The sequence below is a fragment of the Sinocyclocheilus anshuiensis genome, unplaced genomic scaffold, assembly GCF_001515605.1.
Source record: "Sinocyclocheilus anshuiensis isolate Anshui unplaced genomic scaffold, SAMN03320099.WGS_v1.1 scaffold705, whole genome shotgun sequence".
Classification (NCBI taxonomy): Eukaryota; Metazoa; Chordata; class Actinopteri; order Cypriniformes; family Cyprinidae; genus Sinocyclocheilus; species Sinocyclocheilus anshuiensis.
In genome coordinates this window covers 562,799-590,708 of record NW_015536493.1, presented here as the reverse complement: position 1 = coordinate 590,708, position 27,910 = coordinate 562,799, and the positions used below count along the sequence as shown (strand labels likewise).

General features: G+C 36.2%; 4 protein-coding genes across 5 annotated transcripts; all 4 read right to left on the bottom strand.

Moving 5' to 3' along the window:
* Positions 1-823: 823 nt before the first annotated feature.
* Positions 824-17,875, bottom strand: LOC107685698 (symplekin-like). Of its 2 annotated transcripts, none has more exons than XM_016482385.1 (27): positions 17,742-17,875; positions 16,663-16,772; positions 16,500-16,565; positions 16,351-16,404; positions 16,181-16,254; positions 15,102-15,228; positions 14,759-15,008; positions 13,338-13,508; positions 13,011-13,250; positions 12,763-12,914; positions 11,630-11,780; positions 11,263-11,491; positions 9,899-10,049; positions 9,580-9,815; positions 8,676-8,757; positions 8,406-8,519; positions 8,177-8,324; positions 7,124-7,284; positions 4,955-5,063; positions 4,767-4,867; positions 4,140-4,230; positions 3,917-4,018; positions 3,159-3,346; positions 2,871-3,047; positions 2,030-2,140; positions 1,379-1,585; positions 824-1,287 (listed from the first exon to the last, which is right to left on the bottom strand). In XM_016482385.1, the coding sequence occupies exons 2-27, from the start codon at positions 16,759-16,761 to the stop codon at positions 1,126-1,128; spliced, it is 3,753 nt and encodes a 1,250-aa protein (XP_016337871.1). In that variant the 5' UTR covers positions 16,762-16,772; positions 17,742-17,875; the 3' UTR covers positions 824-1,125. The 2 variants fall into 2 exon arrangements, with proteins under 2 accessions (XP_016337871.1, XP_016337879.1); XM_016482393.1 differs by having other exon boundaries at positions 824-1,284.
* Positions 17,876-18,397: 522 nt separating this feature from the next.
* LOC107685677 (uncharacterized) lies at positions 18,398-23,920 on the bottom strand. The gene is made up of 5 exons (XM_016482366.1): positions 23,412-23,920; positions 23,255-23,322; positions 22,955-23,169; positions 19,472-19,631; positions 18,398-19,184 (listed from the first exon to the last, which is right to left on the bottom strand). The coding sequence occupies exons 1-4, from the start codon at positions 23,829-23,831 to the stop codon at positions 19,579-19,581; spliced, it is 756 nt and encodes a 251-aa protein (XP_016337852.1). The 5' UTR covers positions 23,832-23,920; the 3' UTR covers positions 18,398-19,184; positions 19,472-19,578.
* LOC107685687 (DNA-dependent protein kinase catalytic subunit-like) lies at positions 19,859-20,781 on the bottom strand. The gene is made up of 4 exons (XM_016482376.1): positions 20,692-20,781; positions 20,419-20,546; positions 20,190-20,339; positions 19,859-20,074 (listed from the first exon to the last, which is right to left on the bottom strand). Exons 1-4 carry the CDS (start codon positions 20,707-20,709, stop codon positions 19,897-19,899), a joined length of 474 nt encoding a protein of 157 aa, XP_016337862.1. The 5' UTR covers positions 20,710-20,781; the 3' UTR covers positions 19,859-19,896.
* A 1,152-nt stretch (positions 23,921-25,072) lies between the features above and the next one.
* LOC107685828 (interferon-induced protein with tetratricopeptide repeats 1B-like) lies at positions 25,073-26,191 on the bottom strand. Its single transcript, XM_016482567.1, has 2 exons — positions 26,144-26,191; positions 25,073-26,032 (listed from the first exon to the last, which is right to left on the bottom strand). The coding sequence occupies exons 1-2, from the start codon at positions 26,189-26,191 to the stop codon at positions 25,073-25,075; spliced, it is 1,008 nt and encodes a 335-aa protein (XP_016338053.1).
* Positions 26,192-27,910: the final 1,719 nt, after the last annotated feature.

Sequence of the window (27,910 nt, the reverse complement as noted above, 5' to 3'; positions counted from 1 at the left end):
GTTGAATTAAAGATGAGTGAATTAAAACATACAATATTGACTTATTTGGGGCATTGAGTTTTTTTTCTCCAGCAAATATTGATATAATTTTTTTTAACTAATTAGATTAATTAATGATCAAATCATGTAATTATTTAGATTAAATAATAATTCACTGACAGTCCTACTTGTTACTCAGTATATCATTATAACTTATCGACTCCCATGTAAGAACATCACTAACCATGATTTACAATTAATTCAACACACTCACTCAAAAGGTCATTCACTTTTGGAGATTTTTGTAACATCTAATTTGAAAAGTAATCATGGCCATTAAACATTACGTGTATTTAAATTCTTATCACTGATTTTATTTGCACTGTCTTGTGCATTCAGCTAATATAGTACACAGACAGCTAATGGCTACATCACAACAGACAAAAATTATGAATAAATGATGAATAAACTTAGCTACCTTAATATGCTTCCTCACATTTGATGCCAAATAAATTTTGAAGCTAGAAATTTGCCTGATGAAAGTTATATGCTTGATGCATAAAAACAAACCTCATTAGCGTGCATGTTTGAGTGTCCATGTACCATATTTAATGTGTAAGATCAAATAAAAATGCAAAAAATGTAACGAGTACTTTTCAAGTTGAAATAAAATTGCCGTTTTTCCTTCAGAAACATAATCAAGAAAAAGTAGTCACTTTAAATTGTACTTGAATAATACATTCACCCTAAATAATATACATATTATACATATTAGTACATATACCCTAAAATAATACTTAAGCACATTAATCAAGTAAAATTACTCAAGTATTTTACACCCCTGCCAAATGCTGTCAAAATTAACATAATAACGAGAGATTGAAGTACAGAGACCAATGATTTGTTTCTCATTTTTACAGGTTGGATATTGCATTTTATTCTAGAAATGAAAACATTGTGGCACATACAAAATCAACTTATTTTCCAAGTAATTTCAACAAGTCATAACCTTTAAAGAAACTAACCAAAATATTCCATTTCATTTTTACTTCTAACTTACAGCTACATAGTACACTGAACAAAGCAACATAAAATGACACATCTTCTCAGAGTCAGTGCATTCATTCAGTCTTATTTCACATGGCATCAGTCCACACTGCTTTCTTCTGCTTCTGGAACCACATCCTCAGACTCATCTTTGGGTTGGTCAGGCGCATCCACAGGCATCGCAGCTGACTCCTCCATGGGTTCGTCTGTCTTCTCTGAAATGGAGTTGGACTGTGAAGCCTCCTCAGACACCTCCATCTGCTGAAGGTTAAAGTCATTAGTCAGCCAGTGCTGTTCACTCTTGTACTGGTCTGCATGGGTGCCATAAATAATGGTGATGATAATGTTTTACCTGCGATGCGGCTTCAGACGTGACCTCCAGAGCAGCATGGTCCATCTCTCTCTGCTCCATGGGCTCTTCTTCTTCTTCTTCCCTCCTGGCTGGGATCTGTTGTTGTTGTTGAGTTGGTGGTGGTTCAGTAAACACTATGGGAGTCGGGGCTGGAGGTTCTACTTGTGATACTGGTGCAGGCATTGATATATGCTTTGGTACTGGCACCTTAATGAACATAAGTGGGCAAGACAGCATTTTATTGGTGGATTATCCAAAGTCATGATCATCCAACTCATTTCTGTAATGTTCGTTTTATTTTGTAGAGTTCAACCGACATATAATAACCAGTTTATGTGGTCGATAACTCTGATCATTAAAATGTAATTAGAATGTCATAACTCCAGTGTAAATGAAAGACTTCTCAATAGTGACATGTGTCAGACTTCTCCAGTCATTTAGTCTGCCTAAACAGTCCCTACACAATCGACTGCAAGCTTGCATTTACTTTTGAGTTCAATGTCCACATCTCCAAATGCAAATCAACAACCCATGAGTAGAATCATAAACCAAACCTACATTTTGTCTCCTTTTGATAATCTGTTACACTTGGATATACATCACAAAAGAGAAGAAAAGATCTGTCGCTACTTCAGTTTCATCGCAACATACCTCTCGCTCTTCTATTATTTCTGGATGATGAAGTTCAGCTTGTGGTTCTGGTTCTGGCTTCCTGCTGTTGGCCTCCAGAACGGCCATTATAGATGCTGGAATGAGGGCTTGCTACAGAAACAATAAAACAACATGCATAAATCAAAATCATTTAGAAGTGAAATGTATAAGAGGTTTAAGAAGTTACAGGTAACAGGTTTTCTCTTCTAAAAGACTTAACACAAACTATTTCCACTTCATCCTATTTATATCCATGTTTTGGAATAGCATTATGATACAATGAAAAAAATAATAATACTGTACATGTTTCATGTATCCTCTAAAACAATAATATCAACAATATACATAAATGTTTTTACATAACATTTATAAATATTATAATAAATACAAAATTAATAAAAAACTTATTTTATGTGGTTTTCAATTTTAGTTGAAGTTTTAGACATTTTATGTTTTTGTTATTAACATTTATAAACGAATATTATAATATACTATAATATTAGTACATATTAATATTTTGAATCTGCTTTTATTTTTATATTTTTAGCATTCAATTTAATTTTAGTCATTATATGTGCTTTTGTCATTTTTATATTTCTATTTGACTTCAAGTTAATTTTGTCATTTTAATATTTCAAATGTATTTGATTAACATTTCTCATTTTCATTAATATTTTGATTTTATCTCAGCTTCATTTGAATGAATTTAAACAGTTTTTAAGAGTTTCAGTTGACAATAACACAGGTGTACACCGTATATACAGATGACAGGTCTCACTGACCATTCATTTCCCAGATAACACCTATTTGGGACAAAACCTGCAAGTTTTGTGATACGCACTTGGTGAGGGGTGAAGGAGTGAACGTGCTGTAGGAGGGGCTCCCTCATCTCCGGGCAGCGCTCAAACACACTAGCCAGTTGTGGTGGAGGCAGCTGGAGGAGAACGTTGTAGGACTGGGGTTTGGTGCGCTGGCAGCACTTTACAAAGCCCTCCCACACTTTAGGATACTTCCACACCTGTACAATCAGTCAATCAGCAAAAGATTACAATGAGAGATGAGTATGATGAGATTATGTATGAGAACTTGCGTCGATAATGAGTAAGGATACAGGGTTCGGTCCACTGACCTGTTTGAGAATGAGTCGGGCTAGGATGTTCATGACGAAACCGGCCAGGCGAGGGTACATAGAGAGGGACTGGATGACCGTACGCATCAGCAGTATGGGGAGAGGGGTCTGCTCCATCAGCTGCTGCATCACCACAGCCAGCACCTCGGAGGTGTACACGTTCTTCTCCCCAAAACACAGGTTAGTGGCTACAGAGGAAAAGAGAACAACATGAAGAGTGATGAAAAAAAAAAAACATAAACAGAATGACAAGGAAAGCAAAAGAGGCAGTGACAGAGTTCCCACTCTGTTGGAGCCATTTACATTTTGATTATTAATATATTTAATTAAATATAAACTACAATAAATTCAACTAATTAAACTAGAGGCCACATATATATGTTAGGGCTGTGGATCAATTAAAAAAATGATTAAATCACACGGGTTTCTATGCATTAATAGATTATTTTCACACTGAACCTCCAAATTAATGTGGAAATAATAAAAGGCAGTATTTGATATATTTTAAATGTTTAATTAAAAAAAAAAAAAAAGTTTTCTCTCTTTTTTTTTCTTTCTCAAATTCTAGGGATAAAATGAGTAATTATAACCAGGCCAAAAATTACTGAATACAAAAAAATATTTGTGTTTTTGTGTTTTTCAAGCGTCAAACAACAAATAGTCACCACTGTTTTTTTTTTTCTACCAGTCTTAATATATATTTGCTCTGCTGAAAGAAAAAGATGCAAAAGGCTGGATGAATGAATGTGAGATGGTACCTTTGATGATTGACTTCATGTCACACTTGGAGGAGTCAATGTTGTGTAAGGCGATGAGGAGCTCTCCAGGAGTTAGCGGAGACATGGAGGAACTGCCCTCACCTACAGAACAGACAAACAATTCAATTCACTAGAATTCTACTGATCTGAAGCAAAAATTCAAACATTTTTATTTTTTTTATCAGTAGCAGCACACATGCACAAGAGAATAAGCAGTTATTACTGTGTTGCGTGCCCAGCAGTCTGTTGAACACCTCCTTCACCACGATGGGATTGAGTTTGATGAGTTTGGGTAGAGCCTGGATCACCTCGTTCTGTTCAACACAATCAAGATACCAATATGAATGCAGTCTTCAAAGAGCCCTTCACACTTTAAAACTGCCTTTCAACCACCTTTAATCGAGCCGTGCAAAGTTTACATTTAGGGGTAGATGTGATTAACATGTTAAAGTTAATTAATACAAATAACATAATTTTTCACTTAAGAAATAAAATATAAAGCAAGTAATTTGCAGTTTAGGCCTGGCTTTCAATTATACTGAAATGATGACTAGTTATAATTACTAATTTTATACCCAGAAAGTGGAAAAAAATCATAAAAGGCATCAATATCAGTGATACTTGCCTTCTTTGACATGACTTAATGAAGAGATGCCATTAAAAATATTCAAATATTCCAATTATTGAACTTATGTTGTTTCCACATTAATTTGCCGATCCAATGCGAATGTGTTTGAAATTTCAATGTTAGGTGCAATTAATTGTGATTAATTAAAGAAATCTGTGTGATTAATTAATTATTTTATTTTAAATATTTATTTTTAAGTAGGACAGATGACATGAGGCAAACCTTCTCCAGGCCATTGATCACTGGGATGAGGAAACGAACATCTGGCACTCGCTTATGATAAAGATCCCTCACCCTCTCCGCCAGCTCAGGAGATGGAGGCACTGTGAACACGAAACAATCCACAAAGGGCAGCATTTACTACACAGAGATGCATATAGACACATTCAATTTCACACACACACACACACCTTTATCAGTGAGTATGTGCAGACAGCGAGTGACCAGCGTCTCCGCTCCTTTAGGACAGTCCTCCACCAGGAGCAGCAGGTCAGGAGAGCTCATTCCCATTCCTCTTATCTATAAAAACATTGATGAAAAAACTATTAAACCAAAACTATTAAAATGATCATAAATGAACTGTTTTAAATGCAATCACAATTAAGAGTTTTTTTTTCTTCTTTTAGTCCACATCTGTTAGTTGTGAAGCCAGTTTTATGCTAGTGTACAATGATGTTATTAACTAAAATTAAAACTATTAAAAATTTGTGTTAATTGACGTAAAGCTGCAATAAAATCTAAATATAGATAAACAAATAAATATAGACGAAGTACTGAAATAAAACTGAGTAACTGAAGCTACATAATGACGGAAGCACATAAAACTAAAATGAAAATTCAAAGAATAAAAAACAGCATTGATTTAAAAATAAATTCTAATTCAAAATATAAATAACTACTTCAATAGTATATAAATATGACTAAAATAACACTGTAGTGTACTCCTAAAACACTGACAAAATAAACTTTTAACAGATATATGCATTCAAAATAAAATAAAAACAATGACACATTTTGTCCACAAATTTTTAGCCAACAAAAGAAATCAGAACGCTCCCTTTCCCAAAGCCACATACAAGGCACATGATGTGATTTAATTCCATTCAGTTATCATGCTATTTTAGTACACATGATGTGTACACAAACAAATAAAATAAAAATAAGATGGAAAAAAACTAGGGCTGCCCTCAACTAAAGATTTGTCTGGTTGACTAATAGTCGTTAATTTGAAACATTAGTCGTTTAATTGCATGTTTATTAATAAACAATTTAAATCATAATAATGAGCCTTTAATTGCCTACATTGCCTAATAAGCGCTCAAGCACACGTGTAAAGCTTGCCACAGCACACCGGCAGAAGAAATTAATGTGTCAGGGAAATAAAGCAAGGAGGCTGCATTATCATTTTAATAATTCATTGATAAACTAGTGCTTTATTTGTTTTCGGTTTAAGAGATGAAGTCGGCGACACTGACTCGTCATCTCCGCAGACTGGATGCGCCTGTATGCATGTTTCATACGGATTACATAATCTGAGAATATCTGTTTTCTAGGGGTGTAACGGTACACGTATTCGTACCGTATGGCTCACGGGGCAAATTCCAAATGGAAGTGATCATCCCTATGCCTTTGGAGTGGGGACTCTGGAGTGAGCAGGGTGTAGTCGTGTGGATGTAGTCGTTTGGAATGCACTTGGCAAAGGGAGCGATGTAATTTCCTCTTTAAATATAATATAAATTATATGAATATAAATATATACATGTAAACACATGTAAATATTTTCAAAATATATACTGTATGTGTGTGTATCTATATATACACATAATAAATATACACAGTACACAAACATATATTATGTGAACAAAAACTTTTATTTTGGATGCGATTAATCGTTTGACAGCACTAATTAAAATTGAAATCAGTTATTTTAAATATAAAAATATTTCACAATATTACTGTTTTTGCTGTATTTTAGTTCAAATAAAAAATAATAATAAAAAATAAAAAAAACAGGGCAGCGGGCCAAATCAGCCGCCAGGCCACTGGAAATTCTCTCGGTGCTCCCGATGGCCAGTCCGGGCCCTTCAAAGGCATAGGGATGATCACTTCCATTTAGAATTTGCCCCGTGAACCATATGGTAAGAATACGTGTACCGTTACACCCCTACTGTTTTCCATTTGAATTTTCCATTTCACTCTCTATAAATATATTTTTCATGTCTGTAAGGCAAGCATACATGGAGTTTTGTAGTTTAGCGCTCAAGTTCACAGAGACTGAGACGACAGAAAGCGCATCCTGTTTGCTTTCATTATTTTACAATAGTGCAATGTTTTGTTGTTATTGTGAGTACACACAAATAAACGTAGTCTTTACAGATTCGAAAGATGACAGAGTATTTTAAGAGCAAGTAGCCGAACCAGCGCCTCTGTCATGCAGTGAGCAACTAATAAAATTTTGGCCGACTAAGCCTCTTCTGGTCAACTAATGGTTAGTCGACTATTAAGGGGCAGTCCTAGAAAAACCTGTTTGAAAAAATTCAGTTTTGGATGAGAGGCATTAGTGGAAGAGAAGGTCTTACAGGCTGTTCAATGACCCTGAGCACACTGCGTTTGATGTCGGCGATGGCCTCGGTGTAGACGGCAGCCAGCTCGTGCACCAGACGATGGTTGAGGGGAAGGAGGGAGAGATAGAGGTAAAGACACTGCCGCACTGTCTCCTCTGTCCAGGGAGCCGCCACCTCTGAAGACGGATGAAGGATGGAACAAAGTCAACAATGTTTTAGGGCACAGTACACCAGTGAGTTCATTTTACTTTATCATAGTATCAAGTTACTTTCTAAATTAAAGTATATTTAATACACAAGTATGAGCAAATAGACCATAACCCTACTCAATTATAATCGCTGCAAGATTAATCTTTAATGAGCCGAAAAGAACGCATGTCACACCTCTGTTCATCAATTTGCACTGGCTACCACTGGCTGCTCGCATTAAATTCAAGGCATTAATGTTTGCCTACAAAACCACCACTGGCTCTGCACCCATTTACCTAAATTCATTACTTCAGAGTTATGTGCCCTCTAGAAGCTTGCGTTCTGCAAGTGAACGGCGTATTATTGTGCCATCTCAAAGAGGCACAAAATCACTTTCACAGACTTTTTCATAACTGTTCCCTCCTGGTGGAATGACCTGCCCAACTCAATCTGAGCAGCTGAGTCCTTAGATGTGTTTTTAGTCGTTTCTTGAAGATGGCTGTTCCACCTTTTTTGACCCTCTAACTCTAGCACTTTCTATTCTATTTTAATTCTACTTTATATTTATCTTTTTTTTTTAAATTTAAACCCCCCCCCCAAAAAAACACTAGCTTTCTATTTTTTCTATTCTATCTACTTGTTTTTCTTTGTGTGTGTGTGTGTGTGTATATATATACACCTTGCTATGTGTACTGCGTTAGGCTAACCGAGACTTGTCATTTGCACTTATATATTGTTGCTCTTTTGTTAGTTTTGACTGCTTTTATTGTCCTCATTTGTAAGTCGCTTTGGATAAAAGCGTCTGCTAAATGAATAAATGTAAATGTAAATTATATATAAAAAAGTGATAGATCTGAAGTCTAGGAAAAGTCTTTGAACCTGTATCCTCCCCTGCTCCAAACAGAAGAGAAGGTGGGTTTGGGTGGACCAGAAACTGCATGTAGGTGAGAGCGAACTTCTCAATGCAGTCCTTCAGATGTTCCTTCTCATACATGCGCTTGATGAAGCTGAGAGCAGTGGACCGCACCTGAACATCAGTGGGGATTGTTATTATACTGCTATGAACTTAATTAATGAAACAATGAATGACAGATGCTTAGAGGTTAACCTTTTCTTTTTCGTGAGAGCTGAGGTTCAGAAGGACATTGAGGTACTGGTACTGTCTGGAGGGGCGTTTGAGGATAAGCTCCTTTAATGTGGACATGCCCAGGTAAACACGTGACTGAAAGACAAATATGGAACATTAGAGTTTCTTACAAGAACATTTTATATGTAAATGTATATGCAGATGATGACACACTGCTTGTCGAGAAGAAAACACTGTAAATGATGGCATCAGAAACTTGTAATGGGGGTTAAGTGTAGTAGTGTGGCTAACCTCGTCCTCACAGTAGCATTGAATCACCTCCAGTGCAGAGTCTGTAATGACCGGAGCCTCCAACACAAGCTTGGTGAAAAGCCTGTGATAAATGAAATTCAGGAATAGTTACAAAAATGTTAAACATATCAAAATACACATTTTTATTAGTTCACATAAAACAAGTACCAAATTTGTGTAGCTGGCAAATTCATATGAAATACATTCGGGAAATTCAAATGTCCTGTGGCGTGACATGCTAAACTCCATCCAAAGCCATTATTTCTTATTGATGTAGATTTCATTATCTCATTAATTGAAAAACTGGAATATTTGTACTTTTAAATATTAATTTGTCACACTTTAGGACAATTAAAATGCACTAATGAAGGAAATTTAAAATGGTGAACTTAAAAGAAATAAAATATGCACTTTCATTAGAAGATTACTACAATTTTAACCAAAAATGTAAAAAAAAAATAATTACACATTATGCATCTTTAGCCTAAATGTTACCCATTCAAAGATAAATGCAGTACAATTCATGACAGGCTCTGCCAAACTGGAGTTTGAGAGTTAACTATAAGCTAATAATTAAATTAAATATAAAAATGAAAATAAATAATTAAAAAAAAATACTAAAAAGATTAAATATTTGTTTACTTGCATGTCACGTGACCATTTACCAACAGAGAACCATTAACATGCAAATGTGTTAAATTACTGAAATATTAACTGAGAGAGGACTTTAAGTAAGCATTTTAGGTCAAAGGGATTCAGGTGACAAAAAGACTCTCCTAATGTATGAGCACTCATATCTGCAAGCGAAAAAAAAATTGCACCTTTATCATTCTGATGAATTATTTGAATTCACTGATTGTATCATGTTGATGAATAATTTGTGGTGTTATGAGGTGATTCTCACCCATCCCTCTGCTCAGGTTTCTCCTGCAGGCCGGACAGCAGTGTGAACAGACAGTGCTCATAGCTGTCCAGAGAGCCCGAGGGCTGCTGACTCAGGTATTCATTGTACTCATGGAACAGCAGAGAAAAGGCCAGCTCACTTCTGCCCCGCATATCCTCCAAAATAAACTGCAACAAGTAATTTTTCTTCCCATCCTCAAACTGGGTCACCAACCGTGCAAGCAACTTCACACGGACCTGGGAAAAGATTAAAACAGAGATGTGGACTTAGTAGAACGGATAGAGTGGCTGAGGTAGCAAGCACCCAAAATGGGACTCACATGGGACTTCCCACTCTGTGCAATGGCCTTTTCTGATTGAAGGATCCGCTTGATGGCCATGTTGGCGAGTTTCTCGATCTGAGCCTCTGAGAAAGGCTGCACCACGTCAGCCAATTTGAACACTTTTTTTCTGCCACTGGCCCCAGGAGCTCTGAATGAGGGTTAATGGGGAGAAAAAAAAGAGACAATCTATCCAGCTAGATGATTAAAACTAGAAACAACACACAAATACAACATTGCTGCTGCTCCCATTAGGGGTCGCCACAGAAAAATTATTCGTGGGGAGTCTTCCCACTTTTCCTCGCTTTTAAATAGCTTGTAAATGCATGTGCGCATTTTACTTTCACTTTCTAATTAGCGGCAGTTTGGCTTTAATTGATTGAATGGACAACAACAAAACAGTACAGCAAACTCACTTATTAAACATTGAAAATTTTACTTATTAACAAAACAAATAAAACACACCATGCTATAGGCCTAATATAAAATGACAAATAACTTACACAGTTATTTGTTAAGTTTAAATATAAAAAAACTGAAAATCAGCCAACATGGCGGAACCAAATAAATAAGAAACAAATGTTTAAAAAAACTTCCAAAATCACCTTAGATAAACGGCAAAAGCCAACAGGCTTTTCAAAATCCAAAATCTTTTTAAAACAGGTGCTTTTGCATTTCGTTTCAAAACCAAATCTTCCGCCATCGTCTTGTCTTTCTCACCTCACTCTTCTTGTCAGTCAGCTCGACTCACTCTCCTCACATGATAAATTAAATCTTTGATGTGACTGTCGTTCAGCACGCTGCATTGAGCAGCCATGTTCAGTTTTTAATTGTAGTGTCTGTTCTCTATCTGAACTAAATAATTTTTATTACTATAAAAAATCAAAACGACGGTGGGGAACAGTGCCGTGGTGGGCAAGTGACGTAACCATTACGGCTGAACGGCTGAACACCGGTAACACCGTCAACACCGACTATCGCAGCAAGCCTATTGCACATGCGTAAATGAACATAGTGCTTAGCTCTGAAATGGCAGGACACACATATACACATAACAAAAGTATTTACTGAATATTTGTCTGTGCTATGTTTTATGTTTGTTAGGGTATCACACTATTAGCTTAGTGGCATGCGAGTCACAACTTTAGCGTGCTTGACTTCAAATTCAGAAACTATTTAGGTTTCTGCCTCTGTAAATAGCTCTAAAATAGTTTCTTATGAGACTGTGTTTTAATTAGGATGCTGCCTTAGAAGAAAGCTATCCAGGTGTTTCGTAAAGTGCAAGGCAGCTCATTAGGTTTTGGAACAGATAATATTTATTTCTGTATTTCAAACTGTATGTTGTGCTATGGGGACACTCTTACTTGGGCTGTGTGGTGGGCAGTATAGGCTCAGGAAGCTTCTTGATCTGAGGTGCCTCTTCGGTGACAGGGCTCTTGTAGGCTGCTAGTTGCGCCCCCACCACTGAGATGGCTTGACCCAGGGACACAGCAGACAGTTTGCGGATGATGAGAGGGTCTTTGGAGCTGGACTCACCCGCTCCGCCGTCTTCCTCCTTCACCTCTTCATCTCGAGCCTTACACAGCTCCAGCCCTGTGCAGGAGCAGAGAGAGGAGATGATGTATGTCATGTAATGTTACGCTACACAAACCCCCTCACAGTCTTTACAGCTGTGCTGACAAAAACTAAAGGAGTTTATCTCTCCTTGCTTTTAAATAATGATCCCTTCACCTGGTCCCAGTCCAGCCGCAGTCATCTGTGTGGCCATCAGCCTGGCTAAATGTTTGATCTGAGCATCAGTGCCGGCCGATTCAACAGGTGTGTAGGTGGACTGGAAAGAGGCCGGCATCACTTCAGGCAGGTAAACCATACTGATGAGCACCTGCATTGAAACAAAATATTGAAAATGTCTAAGTTAACACACATATAAGTTATAGTAATAAGCAAGACTGTGTGCTACTCATCACACTTCCCAGATTTTTTTGACAAATAATTTTATGCATATATACTTACTGTTTATATTTAGTCTTTTGATTTAGATTTAAATGATTATTGTTTTTAGATGTTTTCAAAAAGTCCCACAATGGACAAACTGATGTTATTATACATGCTTGCAAACAGGTTTTTCTCTACACCAGCATTTTACCAAACAGAGCTCACAAGGGAACTGCTGGGGGTTCACGAGTTGATGAAAATATAATAAATGAAATGAAAAATGTAAAATTAATATAAATAAATGCAAAGGACTGCACAATTAATACAAATAAAATTGAAATTGCAGGTATAAAATAAAATTAAAAAATACTGATTTATTTTTTTTTTCCTGTTGCCTGTCTGAGATTAAAGCATGGCACTGTGTTCATTTACACTCTTCCTGTGTTTTCAGTGTCTCGGAGTGACTCGGTTTGCAGAAAAATCTACTCCACACAAACCCTGTTGTTGCATGTTGCTTATGTGCATTTAGAAACATGCACTAGGATCCTTTTATTTTCAAATTTGTATAATTTTTTTGTGCCTATGTTTTTAGCATTTTACCATATTTATAGCATGGTAAATCTATGTTGAGAAGCATCAACTAAACATACTTAAAGATCTCCCTGCAGTTATCCACCAAAATAAAGCTTTAGGCTTTTTAATGCTTGTAAATTAAGAATTTGAGACATATTTGCATTGTAAGTTATAGAGCAAAATACAATACTATAATTATTAAATATGAATGTTTTAAATTTTAAAATACTTTTAATTTGAAATAATATTTTGGTCTTCATTTTTTATAAATAGTTTAAAATGTTAAAAAAATTAAACAGTTTATTAATTATTAAAATATATTAATAATAATAATAATATTTCAGCATAGTACACACCAGGTTGGCCACATTCTCTGGGTTCAGCAGAGGCAACAGGAACTCAGCAGTGAGATCGATGGATGATTGGGTGCCAGCGGAGGAGGATGGTTTTGGGGTGACAACTGGAGCTGGTTCTTCCTTATCATCATCATCCTCCACTAGAGTGGCCTCTGCAAGCACAAGCAAGGCATTATTCCTCATCAATCAATCAAACTGACCCACAACAATGACCCACCCAGCTCATTAAAACAACAACAGCAACTCACCCATCTTGATCCTCTTGCCCTCGACATAGGGCTCATGGTGGAGTCTCTTACGGGGCTGTACCGTGGCTGGCGTGCAGCGGGTGATCTCGCTCTGAGACATACCAAGGTCCAGCAGCAGAGTGGAAATCTGGCCCTGGAAGTCCACGCTGCTGGGGTGCTTCAGCACCGAGACCAAGTGCAGCTTCAGGTTCTTGCGCACACTGCTCACTTGAGACTTAGCCAGAGTCGGGGGCAAGTTAGCTGGGGAGCACAACAAAACAGATAAAGATCAAAAGAAACTAGTAGATTTGTGTTTGACTCTAAATAATGTCAGCGGAGGGAACTCACCATGTAGCGTCTCATATGCCTGCACCACCTCAGACATGAACATGGGCCGCTGTCTGGCCAGCGTAGCCAGTGATCCAAGTGCAGTGGTGAGATTAATGCTGGAGATGGCAGGGTGCACCATAAACTTTAACAACTGCTCCAGAGCCAACTTTCCCTCCTCACACAAGGTGTCTTAGAGCAGGACAGGAGGAATTGAAGAAGACGAGGAGAGAAGAAATGGAAGCAAAAATAAAGAATGAAAATGTTTCTGTTAAACTTTTAAAAGTCTTGACATTAGGGCAGTACGCTTTTTTTTTTAAATACAAAATATTGTATTATTGACAATAATTTATTGTTATTATAATAGTAAGTACATGTAACGTGTAACAAGGACACCTTAAAATAAAAAAATTCAATATAAAAAATAAAAATAAAATAAAAAATAAAAAAGTATTTAAGATATATATATATATATATATATATATATGTGTGGTCTTTGTGGATTTCATCCAGTCTGCAAAATTTGGACAAAATGTGTGATTACTTATTAATGTGACAATTAAATAGCAATAATAATAGTAATTATTGTTATTATTATTATTAATTATAAATATTACTACCAAATAAATATTACTATTGCAGTTTCACTGAAAAACATTAAAAAATCAAGTACTTTAGAAGAACAATATAATAATTTTATTTAGAGTACATCTGTAAAACTACAATGCTAATATTTATGGTTATCTTAATTTCCTCATTTTCAAATGTTAAAGGTGCCATAGAATGCATTGATACAATATCTTAAATTGTTCTCTGATATCTACATAGAAGATATGTGGCTTAGTTCAATACTTTCTCTCGCAGTTATATCGTTGGGTAATTATACTGTATATAAAATGCAGACATCAGGGAGCATTGAAACTGCTTTCGAATGCACGATCGAGTTTTACTTTCACTTTCAAGATTTGCAGTTGCACATGCTCTGTGTAAACTACAGCGGCAGTACTTACCACACATTTTACAAGAACGGATGTTTGTCAGTGGTGCTCAGGATCTGTAAATCATTCGCCATCATCCTCAGTCATCTCTCCTTACTCTGTTTATGTGGTAAGTGAAATCTTATGTACTGTAATGTAACAGGCTACCGCTAGCAAGCAGCTAACATGTCCTTTTAGTGGCTCGTTATTTGTTTTCCGTGCAGCATTTACAGTAAACTGAGCCACTCTGAGGCACTGAAAATACTGATTCAAGAGATGCGTGCGTGCTGCACTTCACTCAAACATGCAGCATATATTTATTTAATTAAATCGATAATCATATTGCAAGCCATATTGTTATTTTGGTATTATTTTGATTAATTTTGCGGCCCTACTAAACATTAATGAAAAGAAGAGAAAAAAAACAATTCAAAATTGTGTTTGAAAATGTGATTCTGCTCCTACCATATCGAATATACGTGTGGTCTTTGGGGATTTTGTCCAGGCTGATGTCTCCCTCCTGTTTCTTGGGCGTATCAGAGTCATGTGTCCGTGGTGACAGAGTGATGATGAGGGACTCAGTGAATTTGATGGCGTGAGTGCGAACTCCGTCGTTATCGGAGTCTAGCAATGCCAGAACGTCCTCTTTCATCTGGGTCACCATATCCCAGCATGGCTCCTGCATGTCCGAGACACTCTTAGTGCGCACCAGCCACTAACAGAACAAATACAGAACATGTCAGACACTTAAAAATATCAGCCCAACCAAACAATGAATTCTGTATATTTAAGTGAAAACGAATGATACCTGTAAAGCCACTTTGTATAGCTGAGTGAGTGTCAGAATGGCCTTCTTCACCACATTCACACTCTCATCTCTCATCAGCATGTTCAGGTTGGCAATCAGCCTCAGCAGAAGCTCATTGTCTCTTTTACTAAATAAACAAGTGTCAACTCTTCAAGGACTAGTCATGACGAGTATATGAAGTATTGGAAAGAATTTTGTATAAAGTGCAGTATGGGTCAATCTATTTCTCAAGTGGTCCAGTGGAGGTTACTTGACCATTTTTATTGTCCTTTATTTTAAATTTGAGTTATTTTTATGTATTCTTATTCAAAACCACCATTTTTTTTTATTTTGTTTTGCATCTTGGTGTCTTGGCCCACAACAAATTATATTTTTTTCCACTTCCATAATGGGATGCGTTTGAGTGTGCACAATTTGAGACTAGGGCTGCACGATAAATCGAAATGGAATTGAAATCGCGATTCGACAGAAGCTGCGATTGTCATGCGTATCTTTCAGTGAAGCACGGTTCTGTGATCAGCAGTAAATCTCCATCCAAAGGCCAGAGGGCGCTCTCGCGCTGAAACTCCAAATACGCCTCGCAGAAGAAACCCATCGCTGCAGCTGAATAATCAGAAGATTTAACTGCTTTTATTGATTCAACGTGACTAATAAACACACGATTTTAACATTATATGGTTTATCGGAGTTATTATTATATTTTTTTGCGTAACTTGTCAGTGAACTACGGCTATGTGTAGTAAATTCTGCTCCATCTGAAAGCACGTGACGATGATTTCCTGTTGATTACAGAACCGGCTTTACTAACAAAATGCGCATGACAATCGCATTCGATTAATCGTGCAGCCCTATTTGAGACTTACCTTAATTTTTTATGGGGGCAAGAAAGTGCAATTTTTTACTTTTGGATTGATTATTTCTAAAGAGGTACCAGACAGGAAGTTTAAATGTTTAGAGATATAAGTCCACTATGGTAGCATCCTGCTGTAACAATTTTGAGTTTGAGATTCCAACCAACTTTAGAGATATTGGACCACTTGGGATGGACAGACCCACATGCAAGATCAGCCAGCACTCACCATGCCTCCTCAATGAATCCGATGACAAACTTTCGCACCTCAATTGACTTATCAGTCTGAAATGCGATGATTTCCTGTAGAGGATGGATAAAACAGAAAGTGTGAATGTAATTCCTGTGTCGGCTCATCTACTTACTTACACAAGCTGGTGAAGATGGTTCAGTGCTTACATCCAGAAAATTATCAAGCAATGAAGGGTCCTTGTTGATAATCAACTCCTGCACCTAATAATAAAAAATATAGAGAACAGACCTAAATAATCATGTAAATGAAACATCTGATTTTTATGTTTACAACAATATAAAAACGCTTTCAAAACCTGTTTGAGAACAATAAGCTTTTCCTCTGTAGAGATGAGTGCTGCCTGGTTTAACAATTCCACCACCTGATGGAGAAACGCAATCAACACCAAATTGACAAAAAACAGCACTAACTAGTGTGGTTACTTTTTAATAAGTAATGATGGCCCAGTGTGTTGTTACCTTCTCGCTGGTGGTCATGTCAAAGGCTGTGTCCTTCTCATTGCTGGAGAACTGGGAGGCCACGCTACCATGCGCTTGTTCTCCCACACCTGACGCCATCACAATAAAATCTAAAAAAAGTGCATCAGATGTCTGTGAATGTATGCAAATTAGTGTATATTTAATTAAATAATGCATAATTTGCATAGTTATGCATTTCAGAACACTTGTAATGCAAAACATTTAAAAGTACTGTGTGATTAATAAAAAGGAAGAAGTATAGTGGTATCTATTAGTTAAAATGTTTAACCTGTGGTGTTCTGCCTTAATACAAGAAGCACAAATCAAATAAATGCAAGACGAAACAAAGACATTGCCCTAATCTACGAAGGTCAACGGTCAGTTCAGCCATTAGATTATTTAGGCAAGAAAAGTAATTCCTTAAGGTGCTTACTACTTTTACATTAAAGAAATACAGGATTATTACAGTATATAATGGTATGCAGTATATAATATAATGCAATTGTTACACAATTCTTTAAACATCACTGACTTCAGTATCAGGACCACAGTATTATGTCTTCATTTATCATGCCTACTGGTTACAGTTTAGACAGATATTAGAGCATACGAATTTTAGACAGATTTAATTAAGTAGTGTACTGTAATATTAAACAGTACACTTAGTTACCATCAGTGCTTTTTTCAGCATCTCCTACTCCACTACTCGAGTAAATACTCCAAAAGCGAGAAAACAAATTATGGGGTATACAATGTCCATGATGCAAATTAACGACTGAAATAATTTTAGGAATGTCTAACTTACATAGGCTACACAGAAATGTGTACCTAGTTAATTTCTCGTACATAATTAGGCTCATTATAGTCAGATTTCAGGCTTCCTGACTGTCCTAAATTAGCGTATTTAGTAAATGATGGATAACACAGACACCTTAAATTCACTTAAAATAAATTCTTTTAAATTCTATAAAATGTGGGGAATTAAATTTCATAGCCTTAAAACCTGTCGGTTAGCGCTGACGCTAATAGGCAAACTTTTAGGCAAGAAAAGAGTTAAAAAAGCACAAAACGCATTTTACCTTACTCAGTCTTTTTTATGATAACATCTCACGTGGAAATTATATATCCATATTATTAATTTCTTACAAATTCACTAGTACTAGCAATCACTATTGCAAAGTATTAATTTGCGCCATGCTACGAGAACAATCTACTTCCGTGGTTGAGTGTACACGTGAGGTTCATGGGATATTGAGTTGTTGTTTTTTTGTAGTTTTTTTAATCCTCTTGTCTTGACCATACCGGTAATAATTTACTGGAAATTGAGTTATTGTTGTTTTATTCGCATTCAAACCTTGTAACAACAGTACAGACTGAGAACAAACTCAAGCAACATGCACATAGGCATACTACAGATAGCCTATAACATCAATAAAGAAGGTTAAAGTGGTAAACCACATTTGTTTAAAAAATTGGTTTGAGTATGACGGGACAGTCATCAAACATTTGCATTTATAAATTAAACACTGTATCATAAGCATCAGCAATATCATTTAGAACATCAAATAGTTTAATAGTAATGAAGATCCTACTCTTTTTTCATAACCACATTTCACAAAATCCCACTTGTTGTGTTATATCAATGCTATTAAAGAACTGAACCAAATTGCTGTAAAAAATCAACAGTTTATATTATTACTCCCAACTTAACATACATTTGAATTAACAACATTTATAATTTGAAGATAATCTACCGTACAGCACCTCTTTATATTGAAGTGAAATAGGAAATAAAAGATATTATATTCTAAATGTCACTTCTACTTCTATTATTTACCTTACAGGTGATCGTAAATTGGACAAACCCATTGAATCACAAAACATTTTCACATTTCACTATAGCAGAAGCAGTACAGCTCAAAAAATATTAAAAGACGGTCAGATACTCTGGTCAATATCACATGCTTTGACATATAGTATTATAGCAAGAGTTTGAAAATAACAAATTAAAACATTTTTATTCTGATCGGTTTTTCTATTGTTCATCTCACATGCATTAGTGGCCTTAGTTGTTGTCTGTAATCATATCTTTCATAAGAGTTGGTTCTGCCTTCTAACGCAAGTTGAAAAACTTCCATTCTGACGAAAGACCTTGTCCTTCTATGATCTCAAAGATGATCCTCATTTTTTCCAGAGATGTTGCCATTGCTCTGATTTTATTTACCTGTTCATTTGCATTAATGTCACCAAGGTGATCTAAAATGACATTAACATTTCTCACTCTTTGGATAAGCTCAGCTTTGTTGTTTTCAGAAAGGATACACCTGTAGTCATCAACACATTTAATTTATACAATATATTAAAATGTTTCTGAGAGAAAATAGAAGCTAATCATTTGTTCCACTACTATTCTAAAACAGGCTACTAGCTGATTCAAATGTAAATCTAAGATTGTTATTAGGTTATGTGCTTACACCGCTCATCTGTTCATAGGCTCAGTCTGCTGTTTTCTGCTGTATAGTCTGTAAGAAAAAAACTTCGTTAATATCTGCTTCATTTTCAATTTATGAGATTATCAGTATGATTCACTTTATTTAAAAAAACTTTTACAAATGTATGCATATTTAACGTTGTGCATATGCTCATGTAAATCAGTGCAACAAATTGTCGCAGTCTAGCATACAAATTGAACATGCAAAGAGCATCCAATGTCTGTGATGATAATTCACTTCAGGTGAATTGTTGTCATGTCAGTAATTTGCTTCCTAAACTTTTGCATTCCACTAACACAAACAGTAAAGTATCTTACCTGTCAGTGTTATGTCACGGCTCCATACAACTTCAACCTTTCCTTCCTTGGGGTTTTCCTTTTTGAGGTGTAAACCCACATCCATCACACCATCTGGCAACTTTATATCAAATGTTGGATAGTAATGCTTCCACTTCTTCGTGCAATGAAGTTTTGTGTCCTAAAGAGATTGATACAAAAATTTGATTAAAAGGCACCACTGAAACATATCTGAATCATTAATGTTGGAAAAACTATTTGTTCTTGCTCATATACATACATATATATATATACACACACATACATACATACATACAGCGGGTAAAATAAGTATTGAACACATCACAACACATTAGACAGAGGAAATGAACAACAAAAGTCATTTGTGTGATGAATGATGAAAAGGAGTAAAACAGGACTGGATAAAAGGAGGTTTGTAGAGTCAGTTACCTGTAGTTGTCCTGGATCCACATCAGGATGTCATACATTCTCTCTCTGCAGACAGGAGAAGGGTGAGACACAAATGCTGTGACGGTTCCCAAAATCTCCTTCAGCTCTTGGGGTTTCAGACATGCCAGGATCTTATGTATGATATCCAGACAAACCCGCTGCCTGCCTTCATCTCTGAAAGACACAGCATGTGATGTGAAGAGGGTTTATCTCTAATATTTTACAATCACAGGCATAAAACCTGAAATAACACAAGGAAATGAAATGAACTCCTGCAGTATTAACAGACTTGTGGCTCATGATCTGTGAGAGGCCTTTGGTCTTCAGGTGCAGGTAGATTTCAGGGATGACATCAGCACGACTCTGCACACATTCAAGGCAGTGTGTCTTCAAAATGCCATGCAGCTTTGGCAGCAAGTAAAAAACAGGATTTACAAATCTGTGGAATATAAAGACAAACATTATTTACAGAAATAACATCAAGCCTTTACTACATACGATGGAAATTTTCATCTCACCGATCCATTAAGGGTGGGAAGTGTTTGGACACTTTGCTCAGGCAAACAATAAATTTGTCATCCACCTCCTTCTTTCTCAAATCCATGAGTTTTGTGATAGTAATATTAAATAAGGGCCCTTCATTTTGCTACAACAAAGAAAAACAATAGTTGGTTACTGGATACTTTCTAAAGACAACCTTCACGTTTACAACATGTATATTGCAATGTAAAATAAAATATCTCAGATGAAAAATGTGATACAATTTGGCAGGAACAAACAGCCACACTTACACTTTCTCTCTTAGTCATGTAGTTTAGGATTAAACCAATGATCTCAGCAGCTGCTGCGTAAACCTCTTTATATCTGATGAATGACAAGTTGTTGGCCAGTGACTGAAAGTATCTGTAACACAGGAATTGTAAGAGGACAACACTGGTTTTAAATTCATATTTATAATTACAGAAAAAAATTGAACATTTGTATGATAAATTCAATACTAATGCAAACACACACACACATTCTCCTACATACATAAATACATATACATACATACATAAATACATATACATACCATATATATAATATATATATATACACACACATACATACATACATACAGCGGGTAAAATAAGTATTGAACATTTTCTCAGTTTTCTCAGTAAATATATTTCTAAAGGTGGTGTTGACTTGACATTTTCACCAGATGTCGGTAACAACCCAAGTAATACATACAAAGAAAACAAAACAAATAAGTTCAGAAATTAAGTTATGTGTAATAAAATGGAATGACACAGGGAAAAAGTACTGAACATATGAAGAAAGGGAGGTGCAAAAAGGGCATGGAAAGCCAAGACACCAGCTGAAATCTATCACTAATTAGAAAGCAATCTTGTCAGTGGACAGTGGAAATTAATATTAGCTGGTTCAGTCCCAACACCAACAGTACCAGGATGATGAAGAAGGGTGGACAACTCTCAGTTGGTTTCAGAAAAAGAAAATAAAGCTGCTAGAATGGCCCAGCCAATCACCTGACTTCAATCCAATAGAAAATAAGAACTAAAGATCAGAGTTCATAGAAGAGGCCCACAGAACTTTCGAGAGTTGAAGACTCTGTGGAAGAATGGGCCAAAATCACACCTGAGCAATGCATGCGACTAGTTTCTCCATACAGGAGGCTTCTTGAAGCTGTCATTACCAACAAAGGCTTTTGTACAAAGTATTAAATAAAATTCAGTAGTACTGAATACTGAATACAATACTTTTTCCCTGTCATTCCATTTTAATACACATAACTTATTTTCTGAACTTATTTGTTTTGTTTTCTTTGTATGTATGGATTACTTGGGTTGTTACCAACATTTGGTGAAAATTTCATGTCATACAGCACCTTTAGAAATATATTTACTGAGAAAAATGGTGACGTGTTCAATACTTGTTTTACCCGCTATATAAATATATATATATATATATATATATATATATATATATATGTATGTATATGAGCAAGAACAAATTATTTTTTTCCAACAATTCAGATATGGTTCAGTGGTGCCCAGGGTCTAACAAACCCTTTTTTTGGATTTCAAATTAAATACTGCATGACAAGCAAAATGAACATTCTTTGTACATTGTTTAAATACTGTACATCTGAGATTATACAAGATCTTCTAATCATGCTAATTCATCTCTGAATGATTTGGTTCATCAGAGTTATTTGCAGGTTTGCAGGATATTTGCAGTTTTCTGGACTGGGCGTTCTAGTACTCATTAGAAAGGACAGCTAAATATGTAAACTATATGATACATGATTCCCTCATTTCCCTCGTGATTTCTCAATTAGAAAATCTAAAATAAAAGAAAAACACCCTCATGCTTTGAGAAAATGCATTATTCTAATCCATATACTGACCACTGTTTGTATCTTTGGCGTCTCTGAAAGTCCATGTTCCGCAACAGGATCACAGGACATGCTGTACACACATTCATATTTCAGCATGCATTCACAAACTGTTTGGATTAATGTGTAACCTTTATTACTTTTTTTCCACCTGAAAGAACAGAGAAATGGTATGGTTGTTTATAAAAGTCAGCCAAAGTGAATGAGGTCAAATGGAGGGGAGGGGGGCATTTAAGATGTACTTCTCTGGGGTCCACACTGAGGGGTTGTAGAAACACATGCAGCCTATGTGCTGGCTGTAGGTAGAATAGCATCACTTGGCCGAGCATCTTAGTCCAATGACCCATAAACCAGTTTTCCTTTTTGGAAATAAAAAACTTTGATGTTCCTTTGATGCTCACTGTGACATGTGCGCTTGTGATATTTTGAGGCTTCAGAATATCAACAATCTTATTAGAATTATGTATAACTGACATGAAGTGGCAGGCATCCGCTGAGAGAAAAAAAAACAACACTTTTTTATATGTCCTCTAGTAAATATAAAATGTATAACATAGTGTTATATTTTTATACTAATCAGGATTTTCCTAAAATGTTTGCACTTTGTATTATTCAAAGTTCAGTGTCTATTATTTTTCATAAGATTGCCAACTCACCAATGGAGGTCTCACAGTGAGGTAGTCTGAGTTGAGACAGCTCACCCTGAACACATTTGATATCATACACAGGTCCTGCTTGGGAATAGTTGGCAGGGACTGGACAGTCGTTGTCCTGAAGAACGGTGCTGTACAGCACCTCTCCTTCCCCCTCCATGTTGAAACCAATCTGTGTAAACTCACAATGGAACCAGCCTGCATGGCTGCACTGTAACCTATTTGATTTCAAAGGAATATTGAAAATGAAAGCATGCTGATACACTTAACTATCTTATACTTCACCTGTTTGTTGACACAAACCTGTATTTCCTTTGCCCCTCTTGAATGATGACCTCGGGAGTGAACAAATAATCTTTCAGATCTAGCCTCTGTGAAAAATAACAAGAGCTTAAGTGAATTGTAATTTTACTGTCAAATAAGACAGATTTGCATTTGCAAAGAGATCATTTTGACTTACCCTTAAAATGCCTGAAGGGGATTGAGAATCTCCATCTGAAATGTCTGGTAATACCAGATGCATTGAATTATTACTCCTGATCATCATCTGTATCCTGTCTGAAAGCTCCCTCCTCTCTGTAGTTTCTGGTGCAGAGCCACAAATGTAGCATTTGTGTCCACATTTTTCAAGAAGCCACTCCAATATGCTTCTCTGAGCTACAACTGCATCTGAGCTACAACATACTACGACGACATGATTCCAGAATTTCTCTCCAAGAAATTCCAAATTTTCAAGAATCTCTTTGGTTTGGTCTGTGAATTTGTCATCATGTAGAGTAAATGCAAGAACATGAGGCCCAGGAGTCAGTTTTTCCCATCGAAGAATGCTCTTGGCGTTGCAGATATCAATATCAACCAAGTGCACAATCTTCTTGTTCATTGAACCTTTGAAAGTCTTAATCCTACCACTCTCAACTTCGTAACTTCCTCCATCAAAAATCAGGCTTAGAACACATTTTTCTGTTTCACTGAAACTCATGAGCCAAATCCTTATCTCTGTGAAAATTTCACCTATGTAAAAAAAACCCAAACAAAATCAATAAAGAGGCAGCTGAATGAGGCAGAGATGGTTACTGAGGCCTGTTTAACTTGCATTTTTAATATGAAAATTTTAAATATTTTCATTCACAATTGTTGATCCAGGTCTGACAAATGACTACAAATGGTGTCATAAAACTTGACAATGTTAATCTCAATGCCTAAATTACATTTACATACACTGATGCATGCATTCCTAAAAGTGACAAAGTAGTAAAATTGAAAACATTTTAATTTTGACTCATAAAGTGTAATCTTCAAATGAATTAATACATCAGTAGTACTAAATAAAGTCTGTCTTATTAAACAAATCTTACAACATATTGGCACTGTTAAGTATATCTCGAATAAATGGATTTAGTAATATGGCGAATCACTGCATACCATCATCAAGGATCCAATGAATTTCACATTGTAAATTCTGAAAAAAAAGTGTGTAATCTATGTCTGTGACCTAAAACTGAAAAGAAATTGAGGTATTCAATTTCAAAAATGAAATCTCAGTTTAAAAGCTATTCATTCAGGTAGCCAACCACCGATCAACTTTCACTAAAGCAGGAAGACTGTGATCATGCACCTATGCTAGACAAATTTTACATTTTGGGGACCAGTGTATTTAAAGTAATCCAAGTAAAATATATAAAAAATAAACTGAATAAAAACTTTTGTATTTACCAAAATTTAGTCAATTTTTTAGGGCTCTCTCATAAAACTCTTCGGCCTTGAGTTTTTCACCCTTTACTTCATGAATGAATCCCTGTATGCCACACACCATGCCGTCATCTGGGCTTTTCAGCCATTTAATACGATGTTGCATCATGGTTTTAAGTTTGTCCTCACATAACTTGCCTAGCTCTGATTTTGGTTGCAGCCTCAGACCTTGCATGAAATGTTGGAAGGCCAGTGGTTCAGATCTTTTGTAGTAGAGCTGGTATTGGCCACATAAAAAATGAACTGCCTGCAGATGTTTCTTTTCATTGTAAGCCAATTTAAATGCTTCTTCAAAAAGTCTGTCAGCTTTGAAGCTGCCAAGTTGTCCGTGATGCAGTGCTAAATCTGCCACGGCATTCACAAAAGGTGGCTTTAGGGAAATTGCCCTATCCAGATGATAGATGCACTGATCCAGGTATTGCTGTATTTCATCTGACCCTTTAACATTAAACTTTGCTTTGCCATGCATCCTATGTTTCTTTTCCAGGTATGTTTTTTCTTTTTGTAACACATAGCCAATTGATGGTGTATAAAGGCAGAGTTTGGGGTAGCCTGCAAGGCATCTTCTAGTAGATTAATGGCAATGTCCATGTTTCCTAATTGGCGGAAAAATTTTGCTGTGTATCTTATGACGTGTGGGTTTTCAGGAGATATCCTCAGTGCCACAATCACCTTCTTCAGTGCAGGTTCGAATGTCTTATCATCTCTGTTATTCGGCATTCTTAAGGCTAACAACAGTAGTAGAACAGCATCATCTGGATTAAGTTCTATAGCTCTTTCAAGCTGTTTTATTGTTGGTGAGTCTGAAGAGTCAGGAGTGTCTTTTGTTGTGCGGTACAGTGCAATAGCATAGCCTGCATTTAAATCACTGTCATCCAGGTTAATTTCAAGGGCCTGTCTAAAGCATTCCTTTGCAGCATGTGAGTATTTGTTAGAGAATTTAAGAAAAGTCCAACCCTTTTCTCTGAGAACCTCCACAGTATAAGTGAATCCCCCAGAAAATTTTCTGCAGATCCTCTCTAACTCTCTCAAGTACTCTTCACATTTAGATAACTCATTTATATGATAGTGCAACCAGGCGAGGTCTCCATAGGTAACAATAAGAACTTCATCACTGTCTTTGTAGTGTTCTTTTGCAAGCTCCACTGATTTCTGCAGATTTGCAAGTGCTTCCTGCTGGTTGCCATAGAGATACTGAACGAATCCAAGACTGTTGTAAGCTCGTGTTACTCTCGCCTCTTTACATTCCAGCTGAATCTGTTCCTCCAGACGATTCAGTAAATCACAAAGAACAAAGTCACCTTCTTCTCTTAGAGACCAAGTAAAATGGCACTATTACAGAAGCAGTTTAGATTTTAAGGCACCTTCAAGACTAAAAAAAAAAAGGAAAAGTAGAAACAAATGATTTGCAGGTATGTTGCAAAAACTCTGCCACCTTTGTACATACAGGCCATCATTGAGGGTGCAATCGAGAACATTGTTCCAGGCCATTGTCTTCATTGCATTTTAATCAATCAATCAATCAAACTATCAATCAATAAAACCAAGTGGCATCTGTGCTGAAATTATGCAAGAGCTTTTTTCAGAACTAACTTACCTTACTAACTATTACAAACAGCAGCCAGTCAGCAAACATTATTATTAATTAATCAAATGAAGATATTATCTCAGATATTATTAAATAATCGAATAAAGGTATTATCTCAATATCTTTAAAGCTAGTAAAACTACTACTAGTTTGCGAAATTTGCTTATAGGAAAGGTTTCAAAAGTCATTTGCCATAGTATTTTTTTTTAAATGTAATTAATTAAATTAATTTAATTTAATTGCACTCCCTACATTTTGGGGGTTTGAGATACCAAAACATAAAATAATATTTGTTATTTTAATGTACTTGGATTCAATTCAAACTAAAGTTTTACAGAATAAAGTGACATGTCATGAATTTATAAAATTATTTTAAAAGGAAATAATTCACTTCGACAAAACATGAAATGTCATGTTAGTAGCCTATATGTAATGTTATTTCATGTGTTTTCTGAGCATTCAGTAGTATACATCTACTTAGCATGTGTATGCATGTGTTTCGTCTACTTAAGTGTGAGTGAAGTTTAATTAAACCCTAGAAAGCACATAACATTACAATATGAATTATTTGACAATGCATGCAGCAAGATGATTAGATGCTTACTCTGTGACTCTAGCAATTGTCTGCTACTCTGCATAGCCTCACACAGTTCTTACTAGATCCAGGAAGTAAGACCATATTAGCCCGGTTCTGTCAACTCTGCACTGGCTCCCTATTAAACATCATATAGATTTTAAAATCTTGCTAATTACTTATAAAGCCCTGAATGGTTTAGCACCTCAGTACTTGAGTGAGCTCTTATCACATTATTGTCCTCCATGTCCGCTGCATTCTCAAAACTCTGGACATTTGATAATACCTAGAATATCAAAATCAACTGCGGGTGGCAGATCCTTTTCCTATTTAGTGCCCAAACTCTGGAATAATCTACCTAACACTGTTCGGGAGGCAGACACACTCTGTCAGTTTACATCTAGATTAAAGACCCATCTCTTTAACCTGGCTTACACATAACACACTAACACATTTCTAATATTCAAATCTGTTAAAGGATTGTTAGGCTGCATTAATTAGGACAACCGGAACCGGGAACACTTCCCATAACACCCGATGTACTTGCTACATCATTAGAAGAATGGCATCTATGCTAATATTAGTCTGTTTCTTTCTTATTCCGAGGTCACTGTAGCCACCAGATCCAGTCTGTATCCAGATCAGATGGTCACTGCAGTCACCCGGATCCAGTACGTATCCAGCCCAGATGGTGGATCAGCACCTAGAGAATCACCACCACAGCGTCTTGTCTCCATTGGCAACACACACGATTTGTGTCGATTGCAAGTGACGTCGCAGGAGGTAGCGGAGAGTGCAAGTGACTTCGTAATTTAGTTGCTTTTTTCTTGTCTTCACCACCTGGCTACTGTTGTAAAATCTTGAGAGATTCAAACAAAAATAATAAATAAATAGAACAAAATAAAAAAAATAAAGACTGCAAGTGACGTCGCTAGCGGAAGTGCAAGTGTCTGAGAGTGCAAGTCTGAGAGTGCAAGCGCCAGGCTTCAGCCAGACCCTTCTCACCGACTGAGCCTGGTTTCTCCCAAGGTTTTTTCTCCATTCTGTC

Excerpts from the sequence above, each read along its gene's own strand:
- LOC107685698 (XM_016482385.1), bottom strand. The coding sequence starts at position 16,761 with ATGGCGTCAGGTGTGGGAGAACAAGCGCATGGTAGCGTGGCCTCCCAG. Across the intron at positions 11,781-12,762 it reads CAGAGAATGTGGCCAACCTG|GTGCTCATCAGTATGGTTTA; the intron begins GTGTGTACTATG and ends GTTTCAATGCAG. Across the intron at positions 9,816-9,898 it reads CACAGAGTGGGAAGTCCCAT|GTCCGTGTGAAGTTGCTTGC; the intron begins GTGAGTCCCATT and ends ATCTTTTCCCAG.
- LOC107685687 (XM_016482376.1), bottom strand. Across the intron at positions 20,340-20,418 it reads TTCCCACCCTTAATGGATCG|ATTTGTAAATCCTGTTTTTT; the intron begins GTGAGATGAAAA and ends TATATTCCACAG. Across the intron at positions 20,075-20,189 it reads TCACAGATCATGAGCCACAA|AGATGAAGGCAGGCAGCGGG; the intron begins GTCTGTTAATAC and ends TGTGTCTTTCAG.
- LOC107685677 (XM_016482366.1), bottom strand. The coding sequence starts at position 23,831 with ATGAACAAGAAGATTGTGCACTTGGTTGATATTGATATCTGCAACGCC. Across the intron at positions 23,323-23,411 it reads CCCCTTCAGGCATTTTAAGG|AGGCTAGATCTGAAAGATTA; the intron begins GTAAGTCAAAAT and ends TATTTTTCACAG. Across the intron at positions 19,632-22,954 it reads TCACTGTGAGACCTCCATTG|GACACAAAACTTCATTGCAC; the intron begins GTGAGTTGGCAA and ends CAATCTCTTTAG.
- LOC107685828 (XM_016482567.1), bottom strand. The coding sequence starts at position 26,191 with ATGGCCTGGAACAATGTTCTCGATTGCACCCTCAATGATGGCCTGTAT. Across the intron at positions 26,033-26,143 it reads CCCTCAATGATGGCCTGTAT|TGCCATTTTACTTGGTCTCT; the intron begins GTACAAAGGTGG and ends CTTCTGTAATAG.